Source organism: Schistocerca gregaria, chromosome X, assembly GCF_023897955.1.
Source record: "Schistocerca gregaria isolate iqSchGreg1 chromosome X, iqSchGreg1.2, whole genome shotgun sequence".
Taxonomy (NCBI): Eukaryota; Metazoa; Arthropoda; class Insecta; order Orthoptera; family Acrididae; genus Schistocerca; species Schistocerca gregaria.
Genome location: NC_064931.1, coordinates 469622470 through 469643969, shown reverse-complemented (window position 1 = coordinate 469643969; position 21500 = coordinate 469622470). Strand labels below are relative to the sequence as shown.

The window sequence follows — 21500 nt, the reverse complement described above, 5'->3', positions numbered from 1 at the left end:
GCTTCATGGGACCATGTTGCTACACATCCATGGCATCTCCTTGCTTATTGCCACTACATACAATCATGTACTTAGTGATAGTGGGCACTCTCCATGCATTACCACAGAAGGATTCAGATTCTGTATTAGTCAGTCAGCATTATTACATAAAACAGACCTTGTCAGTTCACTGAATCTATTAGTTTTATAAAATACATTTTTACATGTTGAAGTTGATATTGGGAATTTTTAAAAATTCTGCTAATGAATAGAGTGGGTTAGTTAACAAGAAGTTTTGTAAATTTTCCTTAAATACTTTGATTGTAATGCTTGGGGCATGTTTAGACAATTTGTTATATATTTTAATTGTCATGTACTTATGACTATTGTTAGTTTTTGCTAATCTATTTTGTGGCAAGAGCAGAGAACTACAGATTCTTGTATTGTTGTCATGCCTTTGATTCATTACGCATAAATTTGGTAGTTCATCAGCTATATAGTTAACACTATCAAGAATATATAGATTAATAACTGTTCATGTTCTATATTTAATGAACAATGGTTCACAGTGTATCCTATTATTTACCTTTGCCACTACTCTGATTGCTTTTTTATGGATCACCAGAATTTCACATATTTTTGTGCTGTTTTGCCATACCTTGAAACAGACTGAAAAAAAGCAAAGCACACTGTCCTTACATATTCAAATGTCACACAGCATATCAGTCACTTCAGCAGATATACAGGGTGTTACAAAAAGGTACGGCCAAACTTTCAGGAAACATTCCTCACACACAAATAAAGAAAAGATGTTATGTGGACATGTGTCCGGAAATGCTTAATTTCCATGTTAGAGCTCATTTTAGTTTCATCAGTATGTACTGTACTTTCTCGATTCACCACCAGTTGGCCCAGTTGAAGGAAGGTAATGTTGACTTCGGTGCTTGTGTTGACATGCGACTCATTGCTGTACAGTACTAGCATCAAGCACATCAGTACCTAGGATCAACAGGTTAGTGTTCATCACGAACGTGGTTTTGCAGTCGTGCAATGTTTACAAATGCAGAGTTGGCAGATGCCCATTTGAAGTATGGATTAGCACGGGGCAATAGCCATGGAGCGGTACATTTGTATCGAGACAGATTTCCAGAACAAAGGTATCCCAACAGGAAGACGTTCGAAGTAATTGATCAGCGTCTTAGGGAGCACGGAACACTCCAGCCTATGACTCGTGACTGGGAAAGACCTAGAACGACAAGGACACCTGCAATGGATGAGTCGATTCTTCGTGCAGTTGATGATAACCCTAATGTCAGCGTCAGAGAAGTTGCTGCTGTACAAGGTAACATTGACCACGTCACTGTTTGGAGAGTGCTACGGGAGAACCAGTTGTTTCCGTACCATGTACAGCATGTGCAGGCACTATCAGCAGCTGATTGGCCTCCACGGGTACACTTCTGCGAATGGTTCATCCAACAATGTGTCAATCCTCATTTCAGTGCAAATGTTCTCTTTACGGATGAGGCTTCATTCCAACGTGATCAAATTGTACATTTTCACTTGATCAAATTTTACATTTTCACTATCAATATGTGTGGGCTGACGAGAATCTGCACGCAATTGTGCAATGACGTCATCAACACAAATTTTCTGTGAACGTTTGGGCAGGCATTGTTGGTGATGTCTTGATTGGGCCCCATGTTCTTCCACCTATGCTCATTGGAGCACGTTATCATGATTTCATACAGGATACTCTACCTGTGCTGCTAGAACATGTGCCTTTACAAGTACGACACAATGTGTGGTTCATGCACGATGGAGCTCCTGCACATTTCAGTCGAAGTGTTCGTACGCTTCTCAACAACAGATTCGGTGACAGATGGATTGGTAGAGGCAGACCAATTCCGTGGCCTCTACACTCTCCTGACCTCAACCCTCTTGACTTTCATTGATGGGGGCATTTGAAAGCTCCTGTCTACGCAACCTCGGTACCAAATGTAGAGACTCTTCGTGCTCGTATTGTGGACAGCTGTGATACAATACGCCACTCTCCAGGGCTGCATCAGTGCATTAGGGATTTCATGCAATGGAGGGTGGATGCTAACAGAGGATATTTTGAACATTTCCAGTAACAAAGTGTTTGAAGTCACGCTGGTACGTTCTGTTGCTGTGTGTTTCCATTCCATGATTAATGTGATTTGAAGAGACGTAATAAAACGAGCTACAACATGGAAAGTAAGCGTTTCCGGACACATGTCCACATAACACATTTTCTTTCTTTGTGTGTGAGGAATGTTTCCTGAAAGTTTGGCCGTACCTTTTTGTAACACCCTGTATAACTCCTGACAGCCTAGCAACTGTGTGTTTAACATGAGAGTTCCATGTTAGTTTATTGTCAAGTACCTAAATATTTTATGTTTTGCTTTTCTATTTTTGGAGTCTTTGATAGACAGAACCATATATTCTGGGTCTTTTTCTCATTTAATAGTAGACCATTTGCATTAACCATGATAATTGCATTTTCTTTTGCCAAATTCACACTACTAACCAGGTTATCAGTTACATGGTTCACAGACAGAAAAGTTGTGTCATCTCCATACATATATGACTTTACCTCTATGTTTCCCGGTAAGTCGTTTATATGTGCAAGGAATGGAAGTTGTCCTAATTTAAAACCCTGTGGCACTCCATGTTGAACCTCCAGTGTGTTTGCCAGATGACTTCCTGAACTCATCACTTGATTCCTTTTGTTTAGGTATGATTTGACGAGTTTTAAATATTGGTCACATATTCCAAAGCACTAAACTTCAGGAATTAAAACAGGGTGGTCAGCACAGTCAAAAGCCTTGCACACATCACATAAGGTTACCTGTATGTGAGCATGGTCCTCAAATGCTTCTACAGTGTCTCTGATTTAAGGGTTTGATGGCATGTATAGTTGACTTTTCTTTTCTGTAACCAAACGGCGATGTACTTAACATATCACTCAGTTCTAGGTACTCGTACATCTGCTGATACATTATGCCTTCAAAGACTTTGGCTAGTACTGGAATTAGTGAAATTAGCCTATAGTTTCCTGGATCAGATTTGCTATCCTTCTTAAAGAATGGAGTCACCTTGGCTGGTTTGAGAGGTTCAAGAAAAAAAATCCCTTCTATGAGACACAAGTTTATAGAATGTGTTAATCGTGCTGCAATGTAATGTATAATTTCTTCCACTACATTGACTGACATATTAAAAACATCTGTATTGCATAAATTTTTTCATTTCTTTGACAGTTTTAAGGAACTCGTCTTGGCATACCTCTTTGAAGTGTTCAGGATATATAAAATCTTTGTTGAACGTACTTGCTGGCATTGGGACTGCCTTATCAAAATTTCTGATTTCAGCTGTAACAGTGTTAATTACTGACAATGCTGTTTTGCACTGGTTTTTGCTAACTTTTTATGAGATTGGTGTTGTATCTTTGTTTAGCCAATTGTAGCTCTTTCTTATACAGTTTCTTATTGGTTATTTTCAGGTCCTTAATTTCATTAAAATTATTTACTTTGCCAAGGTGCTTTAACAGTACTAGCTTATTTTTTAAATTCTCCAACTCTTTGGTGTACCACAGTTTACCCTTTCTTGTTTTATGATATTTCTTTGGAACAATATGAGCTTTTAACATACCTATAAGTAGTTGTGGAATGTTTCATAAACTGTTTGGGAATTGGAATCACAAGGACATTTCAGTTGTACTTGTGTGGGCTTCCATCCTCTAAAGCTGTACTGAGTTAGTTCATCATCATCATCATCATCATCATCATCATCATCATCATCTCAGCCTTTTCCCATGTCATGTGGGGTCGGCATTGCTTTGCTGTATCCTTCTCTTCCATAAATGCCTACCCAGTGCTTCTTTTCTGAGCCATCATTTCTCCCGTAGGTCCTCTGCTACCTTGTCTTTCCATCTCAGTTTCGGTCTTCCTCGCCTCCTTGATCCTTCAATTTGTAGGTCTTTAACTCTTCTCCCCATGTAGTACTCTCCTCTTCTCTGCACATATCCATGCCATCTTAACCTACTTTCTTGCATCTTCTTCCCCATGAGTTAATTCATGGTAAATAAACCAGGCAAGACTTCTTATAAGTGCACGAGCATTTTCTTTGAGACTGAAATAAGAGCAGTGGTAAAATGATTCTTGTTTAACATTACTATGTGGTTTAATTAAGCTTCGTAAAGACAATTTCCCAGCTCAGCCAGTGTATGCTATGGTTCAAGCCTTATTGCACAATACAAAAAGAAAAACTAATGCTGTGATCAAGAAAAAACTAAACTTCAGAGCAAAACATAGTATTATAATTTGGTAAATATGTTCATTTGATGTGCGTATTTTAGTTAGTGGTTATGCTTGCCCACTGTCTCTGAAGGGGAAAAAAAGGCACTTTAAACAAATACAGTAGTGAAGGTTATGGGTATTGTAGAGCTGCGTTTAAAGCAATTTTGTTTTTGTTTCCAAAACACATTCTGCCAACAAACAGATGAACTAGCAATGGGCTCTCCATCATGTCCATTACTAGCAGAAATTTTCAAGCATAGTTTTCAAACTGGCTTTCTGAAATGGAAATCTCTAGTTAACATTCTGCTAAGTGCACAGAGATAATTTGCTGTGCAGTAAGTCTCCCCTGACCCACAGTTCTGGGTGACATTTCTGAAATCTACCCCTTTTTCTAGACCTCTCCTGTCATTTTCCTTAACCCTTCTTTCTTCCCCTTCAACCCTTCTGCCTGAAGAAGGAGCCACTGGCTCCGAAAGCTTGTCACTTACAACCATATTTTATGTGTGTGTTCTGCTTCTGCTTCATGAGAAGATTTTTTTGTCTATCAATTAAAGTTTGTATATTTTGTATTAGAAATTGATTTTTTATTTTTATTTATATTTATTTATTTATTTATTTATTTATTTATTTATTGCTGTTTATCTGTGTACCGTTATGCATAATGACATCTTTGTCAGTGGTGCTGGAAAATAGCTGAATAACTTGAAATGTAGGCTGCAAAAATAAATATTAGTGAAACTGTTGTTAAAAGTGTATGTTTTCCACCTTTTTAATTCAGCCACTGAGTCTCTCAGTAAATTTTCATAATAGATATCTTAAGCCAAGGTACATATCCAGTAAGGTCAAAATGCTTTTCTTTCCTTGTGGAAATATGGTACACAATTTCTTTTGGATTTTCCTTCATGGAGCCTTTGAATTTATGTCAAACATTCTTGAATAAATGACAAAAGTGGAGCACATCATAATGAGAAAATGACTGGAATGAGTTTAATTATTTAAGAAAATTAAGTGTCAAAATATTAAGTTGTATACAATATTTTCCATCTGTTTTTGCTACAGTGAGGAACTGGTTTTACATAAATATGCACTTAGCAGACGTTCAATTGAAACTCAACATTTCAGATGTTAACTGAACAATAATGCTAATGTAATAAAATCAGAGAGAAGCAGTGCCTAGTGATTAAAATAGAAGAAACTTACTTGAAAACCTGGCAGTTGATTACCATGTGTTTCCTTCTCCATATCTCTTGTGCTTTATGAGCTTAGCAATAAAGAATTTGTAACTAGTTGAACTGTTAAATTTAGTGTGTCAGCTGGTTCAGCAATACATTAAATTTTAAAACCATCAAAGATTTCACTGAGCTGGTTGCTGAGTACAACTTTCATTTTTTATTTTTTTATTTTCAGGTGCAGCTATTGAAGAAGAAGCTCACAAGCAAAGACTGAATGTGGTTCCAAACGTTTTGGGTCATGGTATAGGAAGCTATTTTCATGGACCACCCGATATCTACCATATTTGTAAGTAAATGCATCACATTGACTCTACATGTACAAGCTCATGGACATGTATGTTCATTTAGGAATGATGTTAGCTGTCCAGTTTTGTTATGATGACTTGCATGGGACATAATGGAACATATTCTTGTAAATTTAAGTATTTTTTCTGTTTTCAGATGAAGTTGGCAGTAGCTCAACAATACTATGTAGCTCTTAGATGTATGAATATGTTTCCAAACTTCCACAGTTTCATGTTATGTTGTGTAAATTTGCAAAAAAAGGACAGTCAGAAAACACTGCAGTGCCAGTTTTCATCAGATTTATGGTAAATAATGTGGACTCATTTGAAAGGAACCTCAACCTTAAGTTAGTGAACATGAAACACAAAAATAATTAAGGCATGAAAACACTTTGTTAGTCATTGTACAGAAAGGTGTACATTGTTGCACAGGTCCCATTTTCAGTAGACTTTCACCAAAACTGAAATATGTAAGTGATTAATTCTAGATTCTCAAACCTGTGTTGGAGGTGCCATCCTTTTATTCTGTACATAAGTTCCACATAATAGTTTAGGGCCTTTCATGGTGGTGTATTACTTATTTTATGCTATATATTTAAAGGTATACCTTTTGTTTAAGTTTTTTTGTGTCAACTGTGTACATTGGCTCATGCTGTGAATGAGTAGTCTTGGTTCACATGGTCCCATAGGATGTACAAGGAATGTGTGTTTGGTTTTTTGTTTGTTTGTTTGGGGGGGGGGGGGGAGTTGTTACCTTTCCAGCAAGATTTAGTTTGTATTACTATAGCAGCAATAATGCCATTTCAGAGCCAAGAAGCAATTAGTGAATCCCTGACATTCACTCTTCTCTCTTTTTGTAATGATGGTAAGAGAGAATTTCAGTTGCATTGAGAACCATTGTGTGGATTGGTTGTTACATGTGCAAGTGTCAAATTACAAATTGAAAGTTCTGGGGGGGGGGGGGGGGGGGGTTCAATCATCAATTGGTCCTAGAATGTTTTTCTGTCACTTATCACTTCCTTTACCTCCGTCAATGGTTTGTATATGTGGACACTGCTAAGTTGCACTGTGGCACAGAGCTCACATTAAACTATAAGTAAAGTATCTGGATAGTCAGTTTAAAGGTCAGAGGAAGGAAAGTGCAAACTATCTCCAGAAGGCCCATGCCCAGTAATGCAATGCAGTGTTGAAACCACCCTTCAAGGCTGAGGACAGCTTTACCTTTTAGTAACAACTGGTAGTATTGATTGTAGCAGTGGCTTATATAAACACAAGAGTTTTTATAATCATTTTGGCATATAAGCATACAATAACTTTCACATCAAATGTTAGCAAATGATCTGGCAAAGAATTCTTCAGGTCCTACATAAAACCAGTAAGTGGGTCAAAGACTTCTGTTCAATCACTCGTAGACGAGTCTGGTGTGGCAAAGGAAAGCAGCTAAAGAAGTTTTAAATTTTGCATTTAGAAAATCATTCCAGCAGGAGGATCATACAGACCTACCATCATTTGAGTGCTGCACAAACTCCATTGTGGAGGATACGGAACTAGGTATTCCTGGCATTGAAAAGCAGCTGAAAGAGAGGAAAACAAATAAGGCTGTAATGGTTGACTGCAGTGTATTAAGAGAATTTTCAGGAAATGTAGCTTATCTGTAAAGAAGAATACTTAGAAAACATATGTGTGAACTGTTCTTCAGTACTGCTTGAATGTTTTGGATCCCATCAGGTCAAATTGAAGGAACACATCAAAGCAATTAAAGGGTGTGATGCTCTATTTGTTATGAATAGGTTCAGTCAACATGGGAATATCATGGAACTGCTACATGAACTCAAATATGAATCCCAAGAGGGAAGAAGATCTTCTTTTTGCCAAACACTGCTGAGAAAGTTTAGATAACCAGCATTTGTGATAGACTGCAGAATGATCCTACTGTCACTAATATTCATCTTTCATAATAATAGCAATGACATAATAAGTGAAATCGGGGTCTTACTATAGCATATAGACAGCTGACAATATTTTCATATTTTTGGGCCACACTCATATAATGATGTTTGAATGAAATTTCTGCCACTTGACTGTACAACTTTTTTGTTTTGCATTACTATCATGATTTCAGCCTTTGCCATTATCAAGTTCAACAATTTTCAGTATAATTAGACTTTGTTAAGTGAAGTAATCATCAAGATCTATTGAACTGGGTGTCCCAGTGTGTTGATAAGTACAGAATCACAAAATATGTGGCAGACAGATAGCAAACAGTTTTTCAAGCCGTAAAACAATTGAGCCACAGAATGAGTGTCAGTTCACATGTGCAGTGAACATGGTTTGAAAATAATAATTCTGTGGAAGTTACTGGTTGACTGGCTGTCAAAGATGAACAGCATATGTTGTAAGTCTATGTTGCATACTCCATGATTATGAAAAGATCTTTCCTGTGTTGTATAGTCTATGATTACAGAAAAATGTGCCAGGCTTGAACAAAATATTCTTTATTCATCTCTGATTGCCTCAAACTAACAGTTTCTGGGCCTGTATCTAATCTACTGGTAGTTGCTTAAGTAGTTATTTCACATGGAGATGCTGGGTTTCATTCGAAATGGTTTATAATAGGGACCATACATCAAACCTCAATAGATAATTCAACAGTTGCCATGAATAAGATCTCACTACATTTAGAAATTAGATGATCATTTAAAGTGAGATTTTAATGTGATACCCGTAGAAACATCTTTCAGTATACAGAACTCTAAACCACATTCCAGCAGCAGTATGATGTCTCTTTCTTTGCCTATCTTGTTGCAGAATACTGCACACCACTTCATTTCTTTATTTTTCTTTTCAGATGGCAAAATTCTCTTAGTGAAATGCCTTGCTTTCAGCTGCACAGGTGAAGAGTTTTCTGAAGGCCATTCATTTTGAGATTTATGTACTAGTTCAGATTACCTTTTCTTTCCCTTAGATAAGATTGGAATTTTTAACCTTTCAGTTCTTTTCTTCATATTTAAGAAATACAGGGTGATTGTTATTAAAGTTAAACTTTCAAAACGCTGTAGGAATAACACCACTGGTCACAATGATGTCAAATTGCAACAGAATATTATCAGAGAAGGGGGAAAACATATTGCAGAAGAAAAAAAAAATAGATGGAAAATTTGTCAGTAGATGACGCTGTATGTATCAGAATACATAAATGAAAACACCTGTCAAGTGCACTACCCATTGAAGTTGGTATAGACATGCCAGGTAGACAGTTTTTCCTCCTTTCAAATCTGTGACATTTGTCATGACTGTCTCAATGCAGGATCACACTCTGCGTGTAAAGCTGTATTACAAGAATGATGACTGCACACATCGCTCTGCAGAAGTTCTGGACACAGAAGGGTTTGAAAAAAGGTGTTGGTACAATGACGGCCATCGGTCTGGAGAAAATGATTCACAAATTCGAAAAGACTGGTTCTTTTGGTGTGCAACCTGGTAGAGGGAGGACACAAATTGATTTGATGCCAGTGGAAGCAGGCAGGAGGAGATAAGTGGTGGTGTGCAAATGAGTGGTGCACAGAGAATTGCCCGAATATTGGACGTACTAGTGATGAGCACAGTACGTAAAATCCTACAAAACATCCTTCTTTGTATCCATTCAAAATTACCCATGAGCATGAGTTGCTTCCTTTTGACCTGCCAACAAGAGAGACATTTGCTTTAGAAGTTCTTGCTCGCATCGAAGTGGACAAAGCTTGGTTGTGGAAGATTTTGTGGACAGACGAAGCTCACTTCCATCTGACAGGATATGTCAGTACACAGAATTGTCGAATATGGGCAATGAAAAATCCACATGCAAATCAACCAGTACCACTTCATCCTGAAAAGGCCACTGTGTGGTGCAGGTTTGCTGCATCATTTATCATAGGGCCATATTTTTTTGAAGAGACAGGTGCTTCCAGTCGTGTTATGTGTACTGTCACTGGTAAGCAGCACGAGTGTCTTTTGCGCAACCACATTATTCCAGCTCTCCAACAGTGTGGATGGGATCATTTTTATGCAAGATAGCGCATCTCCGCTCATTGCAATTCCAGTTAAGCAGCTGCTGAAGCGCCGTTTCGGAAATGTTAGAATTATCAACTGCCATTTCCCTACAGCCTAGCCACACCGATCAGCTGATCTTAATCCATGTGAGTTCTGGCTTTTGGGCTATCTGAAAGATGTTGTGTTCAGTGTTCTGATTGCACGCATTGCGCAACACGTTCTGACCCCAGAAACACTTTGATCAGTTGTGGAACAAGCTGTATCTGAATTTCAACTTGTTGCAGAAAACGATGGACAGCATATTGAACATGTTTTGTGCTAACCACACAGAAATTAATAATATGATTTGATTTTGATCAATGCTTTTTATGCAGCTTTTGGCCTCAGGACAATTAAAAATTGATGTTATTTATGCTTTTTGTGCAATTTTTGGCCTCAGGACAATTAAAAACCAATCTGATTGATGTTTTTATGCAGTTTTTGGTCTCAGGACAGTTAAAAACCGATGTGTGTTGTGCTTTTTATGTGGTTTTTGGCCTCAGGGCAGTAAAAAACCAATTTTTCCCATCCAATGTGATACGACCTTGCTGTGGTGGATGGGCTTATGTAACTGACTATATGACACCTGTACGCCCACTGAATAGTACAGTTTGTTTAACATCAAATGTACACCTTAGGCATTGTTGTATGATTCATTTGTCATTTGTAGTCAACCACTATTAAATTATGATGCTTATAGCGCCATATATTGCTACATTTTCTAACTATTTATTTTTCTTCTGCCATACATTTTCCCCCTTCTCCGATAATATTCCGTTGCAATTTGACATCATTCTGACCAGTGGTGTTATTTCTACAGTGGTTTGAAAGTTTAACTTTAATTATAATCACCCTGTATATTCCCTAATGCATGAAGCCTTTCATGCTTCCATGCCTCTTTTGCCCTTTTTGTGTGCACTACCATAACAAAAATTGAAATAAAAGGATAAATATTTTTTGTCCATCAATTTCAGCACCATTGTAACATTTTGACATAGTACCAATCTTGTATAATTTGGGACATGAGGTTCATTTTCTATTCATTCTAGATGTTCCATTTCAGTGTGCTATAGTTATCTCAGTGGAATTCCCTTTATAAGCTACAAAGCACTGCACATCCCCTGTGAATGATTCACAGGGCTCATAGAATCTTATTCCAAACTTCACTTATTTTAGAGAGAGGTATGTTCTTATTATCCCACTTTGTTGCCATAAAGTGTCATCCACTAAAATGTTTTCCCTGTGTTGTATACGTATTTGAGCTTGTTGTTCAAGTTATGACTCAATGAACTCAACTTGAATAACCTTTTGTTTCTTTAAAATGTGTTTAGTTCCCTTTTATATATACACTCCTGGAAATGGAAAAAAGAACACATTGACACCGGTGTGTCAGACCCACCATACTTGCTCCGGACACTGCAAGAGGGCTGTACAAGCAATGATCACACGCACAGCACAGCGGACACACCAGGAACCGCGGTGTTGGCCGTCAAATGGCGCTAGCTGCGCATCATTTGTACACTGCCTCCCTCAGTGTCAGCCAGTTTGCCCTGGCATACGGAGCTCCATCGCAGTCTTTAACACTGGTAGCATGCCGCGACAGCGTGGACGTGAACCGTATGTGCAGCTGACGGACTTTGAGCGAGGGCATATAGTGGGCATGCGGGAGGCCGGTGGACGTACCGCCGAATTGCTCAACACGTGGGGCATGAGGTCTCCACAGTACATCGATGTTGTCGCCAGTGGTCGGCGGAAGGTGCACGTGCCCGTCGACCTGGGACCGGACCACAGCGACGCACGGATGAACGCCAAGACCGTAGGATCCTACACAGTGCCGTAGGGGACCGCACCGCCACTTCCCAGCAAATTAGGGACACTGTTGCTCCTGGGGTATCGGCGAGGACCATTCGCAACCGTCTCCATGAAGCTGGGCTACGGTCCCGCACACCGTTAGGCCGTCTTCCGCTCACGCCCCAACATCATGCAGCCCGCCTCCAGTGGTGTCGCGACAGGCGTGAGTGGAGGGACGAATGGAGACGTGTCGTCTTCAGCGATGAGAGTCGCTTCTGCCTTGGTGCCAATGATGGTCGTATGCATGTTTGGCGCTGCAGGTGAGCGCCACAATCAGGACTGCATACGACCGAGGCACACAGGGCCAACACCCAGCATCATGGTGTGGGGAGCGATCTCCTACACTGGCTGTACACCTCTGGCGATCGTCGAGGGGACACTGAATAGTGCACGGTACATCCAAACCGTCATCGAACCCATCGTTCTACCATTCCTAGACCAGCAAGGGAACTTGCTGTTCCAACAGGACAATGCACGTCCGCATGTATCCCGTGCCACCCAACGTGCTGTAGAAGGTGTAAGTCAACTACCCTGGCCAGCAAGATCTCCGGATCTGTCCTCCATTGAGCATGTTTGGGACTGGATGAAGCGTCGTCTCACACGGTCTGCACGTCCAGCACGAACGCTGGTCCAACTGAGGCGCCAGGTGGAAATGGCATGGCAAGCCGTTCCACAGGACTACATACAGCATCTCTACGATCGTCTCCATGGGAGAATAGCAGCCTGCATTGCTGCGAAAGGTGGATATACACTGTACTAGTGCTGACATTGTGTATGCTCTGTTGCCTGTGTCTATGTGCCTGTGGTTCTGTCAGTGTGATCATGTGATGTATCTGACCCCAGGAGTGTGTCAATAAAGTTTCCCCTACCTGGGACAATGAATTCACGGTGTTCTTATTTCAATTTCCAGGAGTGTATAATGAAGAAATGGTGCTGTCATTTCAAACCTGTATTGCTGTGTTATTTTGAAATAGGAAATCTTAGGAGCGATTGATTGTGGGTGATTTTCATTAGCATTTGCAGTGCAAGAACTACGTAAAATTCAAATGCATCACTGTTCTCTACTTGTGAATTCCTGAAAGTGATTTTATATCTTTTTTTAACTGCATATATTTAACATCTAAATGATTAGTTTCGTGTATAATTATCTCAAAGATGGCGTCACAAAAAACATTTTGAAAGCTTTCACTATGGTGTCTATCTGTAGGTCCACATTTTCCAAGAACTGAAGTTTTTAAAGGCATATAAGAAAGCCCACTAAGAATTTGTTTTGTTTCATAGATGTTTCACAGTTGTCACCCTCCTCACAGATTGTTGACTCTCCTCCACTTTGCTCCCACATTTCTGCCACACAGTCAGACTAAGTATCATTACCGCTTCATGTCACTACCCCAGTCACATGAACTAAAACTTCCGCCAATAAATTCATGAAGAGTAGCAATAATTTGCTCCAACATAAACCCATGTGAAGTAGTTGGATGTGCCATTCCTCTTGGACAGCATTCATCTGCCTACAAAAGAGTTTTTCTGCCTTCAGTCAGATGAAACCATATTGGCAATATCCAGAAAATGGTGTGATAGCCGAAACTTCCTGGCAGATTAAAACTGTGTGCCGGACTGAGACTCAAACTCGGGACCTTTGTCTTTCACAGGCAAGTGCTCTACCATCTGAGAGCTACTACCCAAGCACAACACACAACCTATCCTCACAGCTTTACTTCTGCCAGTACCTCGTCTCCTACCTTCCAAACTCAGTGTACTTTCTTCTGAGAGACTTTTGTTGGCATATAGTGCTGAGGATACTGTCTGCCAAATGAATGTACAGTCTGCAGTACTATAAGCAAACATGGCAGCAATGGAGCAGATTGAGAAAAATTATGGGGAGTGGGGGGAAGAATTTTCTCTCCTGTTCCAATTTCTTCAGTGCCCTCCAAGTGATTCCATAGATATACCCAGCATATAAAATGGTCCACATGTTCTAGAATTGCCTTTTTTAGTTGTATATCCATAAAATAGAAGTAGTATTCTATAGACATATCAGAACCTTGGGAAATTAGACAGCTGACGCAGCAAGTAAAGAAGCTTGTCAGGATCACACTGCAGAAAAAAGTGCTACCCCTGTCAGCTGTGTATCTAAATGGTCATAAGCCACTGGAGCAAAAAATGACTGGAAATGGCAGAAAATAAACCGTAGCCTGTGAAACCTGTCTTTACATTTATGATTATCTTCCAACCCATGATGTTTTATTCTGGCAAGAGGATCCACAAGTCTGTGGTGCTTGTGGGGTATGCAGTTCACTTTATGTACTAATAAGAGAGCAGCATTTAATTTGAGACCTGGCCTCTAATTTAGCTAACACTGAAACAAGTGAATGTTGCACACATTTTAAAATGGTTATGATTTGTCCAGGCTGTTCTAACTAGGAACACAATGAAACATAGCTGGCCGTGGTGGCCAAACGGTTCTAGGCACTACAGTCTGCAGCCGTGTGACCGCTAGGTCGCAGGTTCGAATCCTGCCTCGGGCATGGATATGTGTGATGTCCTTAGGTTAGTTAGTTTTAAGTAGTTCTAAGTTCTAGGGGACTGATGACCTCAGAACATTAGTCCCATAGTGCTCAGAGCCACAAGGAAACACATGACTGTGAAAGAAATACAATTTAATGGGTCATGGAGTGACATCAACAAGAATACAGTGAAAGCAGTTTACATGTCTCAAACACATTTAACAACTGAGGGCCAGTGGCCCGTGCATGCCCTTATAAAGATGCTATCCATGTCAGGTGTTGCTGGTATAGTGCTGCATGCATGACAGACCTGGTGACAACGGTCATTGACCATGCTGCCCCCGATGACTACCTTGGTTAGTTGTGGGCATGCTGTTTAAATGATGGCATGCACTACACTTGCCATAGCGGCCTGAGTTACATCCACTGTGGGTGGCAGGTATAGCATCTGGCAGATTACTATACTCCTCTTTCCTTGTGAAAGGAAAGACCAACCATCACCATCCATGATGTTGTGACTGATGGCTGTGGCAATGACAGGGGTGGCAGCCAAATATGCAAGTAGTTCCCAATTCATGTGGACCAGCACATATGGATGAAAGTGTGTGAGATGAGGGCACCAACACCGGCAGTGAGCACAGCAGACTGGAGAGGAGAGGCTGTGGCAATGGGTACACCTACCCTCTATCCCTGCTGACAGCAACGCCAGCTCAACCTAGTTGGAGGTGCCGGCACTGGCTGCAGGAAGCAAACCTGCCATAAGTGCTGACAAAGCCACAATTGTTTGGTTAGGTGGACAAGACCGGGCCTGCTCAATTCTGGAGTGGTCAGTTGTGGTGAAGAATGAGGTGTCAGGTCCATTATCCAACGAGGGAGCCCTGTGCCCATCGTGGGACACAACTGATTTTGGCGGTATACCGCAAGTCAGTCTTCAGTGCAAACCATGAAGATGCAGAGTCTTCACTAGCTGTGGAAGATGGCCCAAATCCAGTGAGGGCACCATCCAAATGCACTAGCCCAGACTAGTGTGCCAGATTTGAACATCAAGGAAACCAATGCCACTGGGAACACCTGCCTGACTTCAAAAGGTTGAGCAACATCCATGTCTGATGCCTATGCAGGAGCTTAATGAGACTCTTGGCCATGATTGGCATTGTTCTGTAACAGCTTAAAAGAAATGCGGGAGCCTCCTTGACCTGGAAATCTTGTACATACTTTCACGTCTGCATCTTAAATTTTCAGACGAGGCATGTTGTCTCACCTTCAGCTGCAGATGGAAGGGAGGTGCTGTGAGATGGTGAATGCTGTTGTGTGTACAATCATCCTGAAGGCCGTTGTCCAAAACCAGGATACAAAACAAGCCTTCTATGGAGAAGATCTTCAACTGGGCCTTGACAGTTGTGTCTGCTGTCATGAATTACATAAAGAAAATGAGAAAAACAGCAACAGCCAGTAACCAGAAGGTGTACAAAAATGACCAGCAATATCAATTTGCAGTCTTTCCCAAGACCAAAAAAAAAAAAAAAAAAAAAAGATACAAAGGGCCACTTGCTGACCCAAATGCTTATGGCAGGCCATGACAAGTTGTTCCACCTCCTGATTGATGCACAGCCAAAACACATGCTAAAGAGCTTCTGGAACCACAATGCAAAGAGTAAACCCTTCTGTCAACATAAGAATAACCCCATCTAAGAGGGAGAGGTGATGGCGCAACACATAAAATTCCGAAGTGGGTCTGATGCCTGTCCCAGTGGATAGTTGAGCCATTCATTTCGTATCATGTGTACGACCTGCTGGAGCACCAGGTCTGCCACCACAGCAAAGGTAGTACAGGAGCTGGTGATGGGGAGCAATCTGCCGTGCAGCACACCTCCATATCCAGTTGAAAGCAAAGCAGTTCCTCCTGGTTGAGTGACAAGTCGGGGCCATGGTGAGATGAGACAGAAGGTTCATGTTCGCAAGTTGTGACATGGAACTAAAATAGGTCTCATAATTGTACCATCACAAGTACAGAGCTCACCACCAAAGATGATGAGTGGCATTGTTCTGTAAGGACTATGATGAGCTAAACAGAGAAACTGTGGGCTTATGGTCAGTAACTAAGTGAAATTTTGGATGAACAGGTAGGTGAACAACTAGCAGCTGAGCCTGGGTCAATATAACCAACAGTTGTTTCAGCATGGCTCAATGAGGCTACTGTTGTGCATAAGTGACTGGAGCCAAATCGCAGAAAAACCACTGAATCTGAAACATGTCCGAATCAACCCTCAATGTCATCACTTGTGTTCTAACCAGGAACACAGGAAAACACACAGCCATAAAAGAGATGAAATTTATTGGGGCTCAAAGTGACATGAACAAAAATGCACTGAAGGTAGTTCACATCACAAATCTCGTGCACATTTAACAACTGAGGATGGAGGTCTGTGCATGCCCTTACAATGACGCTATCCACACCAGGCATCGCTGGTCGGTGGTGTAGTGCTACACGTGCATCCACACACACACACGCACGCATGCACGCACGCACGCACGCACGCACACACCCCTGTGCGGATCTGGTGATGGTGGTCAGTGACCGGGCTGCCACTGGTGGTCACCTCAGGTTGTTGTGAGTATGCTTTTTGAATGTTTGCACACTCTACTCCCAGCAGATTTATACACAGACTACAGCCTAAACTCTTAGGCTAAAGGTTTTAGTGCATTGCTGTGTGTGGCTCATTCCTTTATCTGAAAAGCCAGCTACAACCATCTACTGTAGTATTTTAATATTATCATCATCAAGTTCTTTTCTTTATTTTAAGGCTATTTTCCAAACAACAATATTTTTTTATTTTGGTATAAGTTGTTCTTTTTTCTCCCTTTAAGTAAATTTAACCAGAGTTAAACCACGAGATTTTAATTCGGGTGCTAAGAATCTTAATACAAACTGTCAAAATAATAATGATAATAATAATAATAATAATAATAATAATAATAATCCTCTAAAATGTATGTGCCTGAATACGATGGTTATTTAATCTAAGTTTACCTGTAGTAGTTATTCTTGTTCTTATAGTATCAAAGTAAAATTAATTTTGGATCTCAAGGTAATTAATGTTGCTTTCTGCTGCAATAAAAACATCTCATGGATAGTCTCATCTATCTTACTGATATATTGTGTCTTTTCAGACAGTACTAAACCACTTCCACGTAGTAATTTTGTCCTCCAGACATCCATTACAAGTAACAGTACAAACCCTCCAGCATAGTGATGCACAAAGAAGGTGGACGAGGGAACATCTGGATTAAAACCTGGATCAGTAGCTTCAAGCTCTGCTCATTGGTGAATGCAGATTTTTTCTGATGCCAGAAAGTTGTGATAAAAGAACCCAGAGGCAGTCAGGTATCAATGACTCTCTTCAGGCATGCACAGTCGCTCAAGTTCAGCATGGAGTTGGGGCCAGTCATGTTTTGGGCAGGTATTATGTATAGATGTGAATGCATCTCAGTGCCATCAAGGGCAGTTTGATGCCTGTGTAATATGAAAACCGGATCATCCAACTTATGTACAGCCGTACCATCAACATTTTAGCAAAGGGTTTGCCTTGTCAGATGATACTGCATGAGCACACTGCACCCACCTCATGAACATCTTCCTTGAGGAGGCAGCAGAAATCAAGGAAATGGATTGGCCTGTGGTGCCTGTTTGCAGGAACCCAATTGAGGACACACAGCATCAGGCCCAATTGAAACTTGCAGTGTATTATTGTTGGAACTGTGCTCAAACACTGGTTGACCTCACAGTGGTTCTGATTGAATAGTAGTGTGTGTTTTAGCAGCAACTACCTGGCCACCTTCTGGATGGCGTGACAAAAAGGTTCCAAGCATGTTACAGTAAACAGGATGGACTGACACAGTTTTAGGTTTAGATGTAAACATTCAAACAACAGAGTGATTTAATATTGATTGTTGTTTTGTTTTCATTTCACAGCAAAGATGATTTTTCTTAGTTTCATGAGGCTTAGTCTTTCATTCCCTGCTCCACTTGAATGTGAGTCCACAAACATTCTCAGGTATATAGCTGGTGCAAAACATTTTTGAACAGTTTAAAACTAATAGGGTTTAGAACTGACTCTAATATCAATATACTGTTACATACTAAAAGAGCAACCGTCCGATTCCTTAGCTGTCCACCTGCTGGGTACATAAGAGTAGACTGATTTAATTGATGCCATTTACCTGTGCATGCAAAACTCTTTCAAAAGAGAAACTATTAAAATGTCCCCCAAGCTGATATCATTCAAAGACAACACATTTTATTCGACATATTCTAGAAAATATTTAGTAAGCAGCTACAATAAGTTGCATGTAGCAGTCTACAGCTGCATGGGCCTCTTACACGGAGGCTGAATTCTGTACAAGAAAGTACAGTGGTCATTAAAGAAATAACTTGCAAACCATCATATAGGGGAAAATGAGGTATTTTCCAGCAGCAGTAACGTATTAGCAAATATCTGTGGAAGTCATTCTCCTCACAAATACCACTCACTCAAATGGTTCAAAAAATTAAATATTTTATGCATCCCCTTTTAGAGGTGGGAGCTGAATACTGTTCTGTCCAATGTTTACAGCACAGCCACTGAAGATGATGTTCAGTATGGCATGTTACATGCCTACCACTCTGCCCCTGGTAATGGTCAACTTCACCATGACATTTTGCATCACGTTGTTAATGGATTTACTATGATTTCCTGAAATTGCTTGAGATAAATAATGGTATGGTTGCTTGAAAAGGCTGATTTCATTCCCCAAACAGATTATGCTTCATCTCTTATGAACTAACCATTGACAGAACATTAAACCTTAATCTTCTTTTCTTTTCCTTAATAGATTATCCAAGGGAATCATAGTGTTGCTCTTAAAATTTTGTGGGTAGAACAGTTCCACATCATCGAGATAGTTACTTTTATTAATTCTCTTCAAATCGAGTACAGATCCTAATAGCCTAAGAAGTTGTTGGAATACTGCTCTTTTCAGCAACAATTGATAGACCTGGGACCACATGATGAACTTCTGACTGATTTGGACTCATAGCTATGTGCATTGTGGATACTTCAGAAACCGTCTTTGCCAAAGTACTTACATCTCCACAGCCAATGAACTCTGGGCAATGAAAATAAAATGAGGTACATTTTATATCTTCTCTGACTCTATTTTTGCTTGGGTGCTACAGTGGCCACAGGCAGCAGTGACTTGTTTAATAATGTAGTGGTTGGTGAAGGCGCCAGATCCACAAGTAATATGCTCTCTCTATCTGAGTATAGGGCATTATGAAGACAGAAGTGCATATCAGAGTACTATCACATCAGCATTCAGTAACAGCAGGATTTCACAGTTCAGTCTCTTGCTTTCTTTATATATTACTTCAGTTATTTTCTATAGATATAAATGAGTTGATGTACAGGGTTAGCAGCAATCTGTAGCTGTCCTCTGGTGGCGCAGTTGTAAATGGGAAGATGTCATCTTGAGTAACTTTAGGAGGATACAAGATGACGTGGAGAAAATTTCAAGTTGGTGTGATGAATGGTCACTTGCTGTAAATGTAGAAAAATGTAAGTTAATGCAGGTGAGTAGGAAAAGAAATTTCTTAATGCTCAAATACAGCAACTGCTTGATGCATTCATGTTGATTAAATATCTGGGCATATCATTTCAGAGCGATATAAATTGAATAAGCACTTAAGGATTGTAATAGGGAATGTGAATGGTCAACTTTGGTTCATTGGGAAGATTTTAGGATAGTGTGGCTAATCTGTAAAGGAGACCATGTATAGAACACTAGTGTGACCCACTCTTTAGTATTGCTAGAGTGCTTGGGATCTCCACCAGGTCATATTAAAACAAGATGTTGAAGTAATTCAGAGGCAGGCTGCTAGATTTGTTACTAGTAGGTTCGATCAACATGCTAGTATTATGGAGATGCTTCGTGAACTCAAGTGGCAGTCCTTGGAGAGAAGATGACATTCTTTTTGCGGAACACTTTTGAGAAGATTTTGAGAACTGGCATTTGAAGCTGTCTGCAGAATGACTCTATAGCTGCCAGTGTAAATTTTGTGTAATGATCCTGAAGATAAGATAAGAGAAATTAAGGTTCATAGGGAGGTGTATAGGCAGTCCTTTTTCCCTCACTCCATTTGCTATCAGAACGGGAAAGAGAGTGACTGGTAGTGGTACAAGGTATCATCTGCCATATATCATGTGGTGATTTGCTGAATATGTTTGTAGATATAGACTATGCTTCTGCTTGCAACCCTTTGCTGTTTCTATTTTCTATTATTCTTTCTTTAGCAGCATAGTGCTGGTATTTGGTTCCAGTTTTTTATATCTCACTCATGTGGAACTTCCATTTTCAGACTTTTGTACAGTTCCTGAACATTCATTTGTTCATATTGTGATTGTTTTACAGGTAATGATTTTGGTGGAGTAATGCTTCCAGGAATGACATTTACAATTGAACCTGCACTTACAAATGGCTCTGTTGGAACATGTGTCCTAGAAGATGGCTGGACATGTGTATCAGTAGATAACGCACGATCTGCTCAATTTGAAGAAACTGTACTTATTAAAGCAGATGGAGTAGAAGTGCTGACATAATGTTTATGTGATCTCCATCCAGAATGGAAGACAAATGCACACATAGCAACTGCCAAACCAGTATCAATGGATAGAAACCTCCAAAAACAGTATAATCTCATGTGTTGTAGTTATTTGTTACTCATTTTATTTTTACTGCATTGGTGTCCCTTTGAGCAAAGATTTATGTTTTATTTTGTATTTGTTACAATAATTCCAAACTATCTCCTTGTCTTCCTGTTTTCCCAACTGCCTTTTCCTCTCAAGAAAGGATCTGCCAGTTCCAGTAACTTGAAATTTCATATATTATTCCATTTGTATTACATTTGAAACTGCTATGGTTGTACCTACCATGATAGTTTTGTGAAGAGTAAATGTTTGTTTTATTCTGCAATGTTCATCAAAGTTTTTTTAAATTTCATTCTGAGTTATGTGACCTGTGATTCACAAATGTGATGTATCTTAATAGTTGCATGAACAAAATAAATTCATTTTGGTATGAAGATGAAGTCTGTAAAATAATGAATACTTCTTCCAATGAATTAATCTTACATTCATGTACTTAAATATAAATTGGGAATTCAGTTTGAATTTCTAATTTTGACAGCCATGTAATACATGAATAAATTAATTCACACACTAAAATATG

General features: G+C 39.9%; 1 protein-coding gene across 1 annotated transcript in view; it reads left to right on the top strand.

Moving 5' to 3' along the window:
• Window positions 1–21354, top strand: part of LOC126297916 (methionine aminopeptidase 1D, mitochondrial) — a 115793-nt gene extending 94439 nt beyond the window's left edge. Inside the window, exons 5-6 of the mRNA XM_049989232.1 lie at window positions 5703–5813; window positions 20685–21354. Coding sequence (XP_049845189.1) covers window positions 5703–5813; window positions 20685–20872 — 299 coding nt within the window. The 3' untranslated portion in view covers window positions 20873–21354. The remainder of the gene's footprint in view (window positions 1–5702; window positions 5814–20684) is intronic.
• The last annotated feature ends 146 nt before the right edge of the window (window positions 21355–21500 follow it).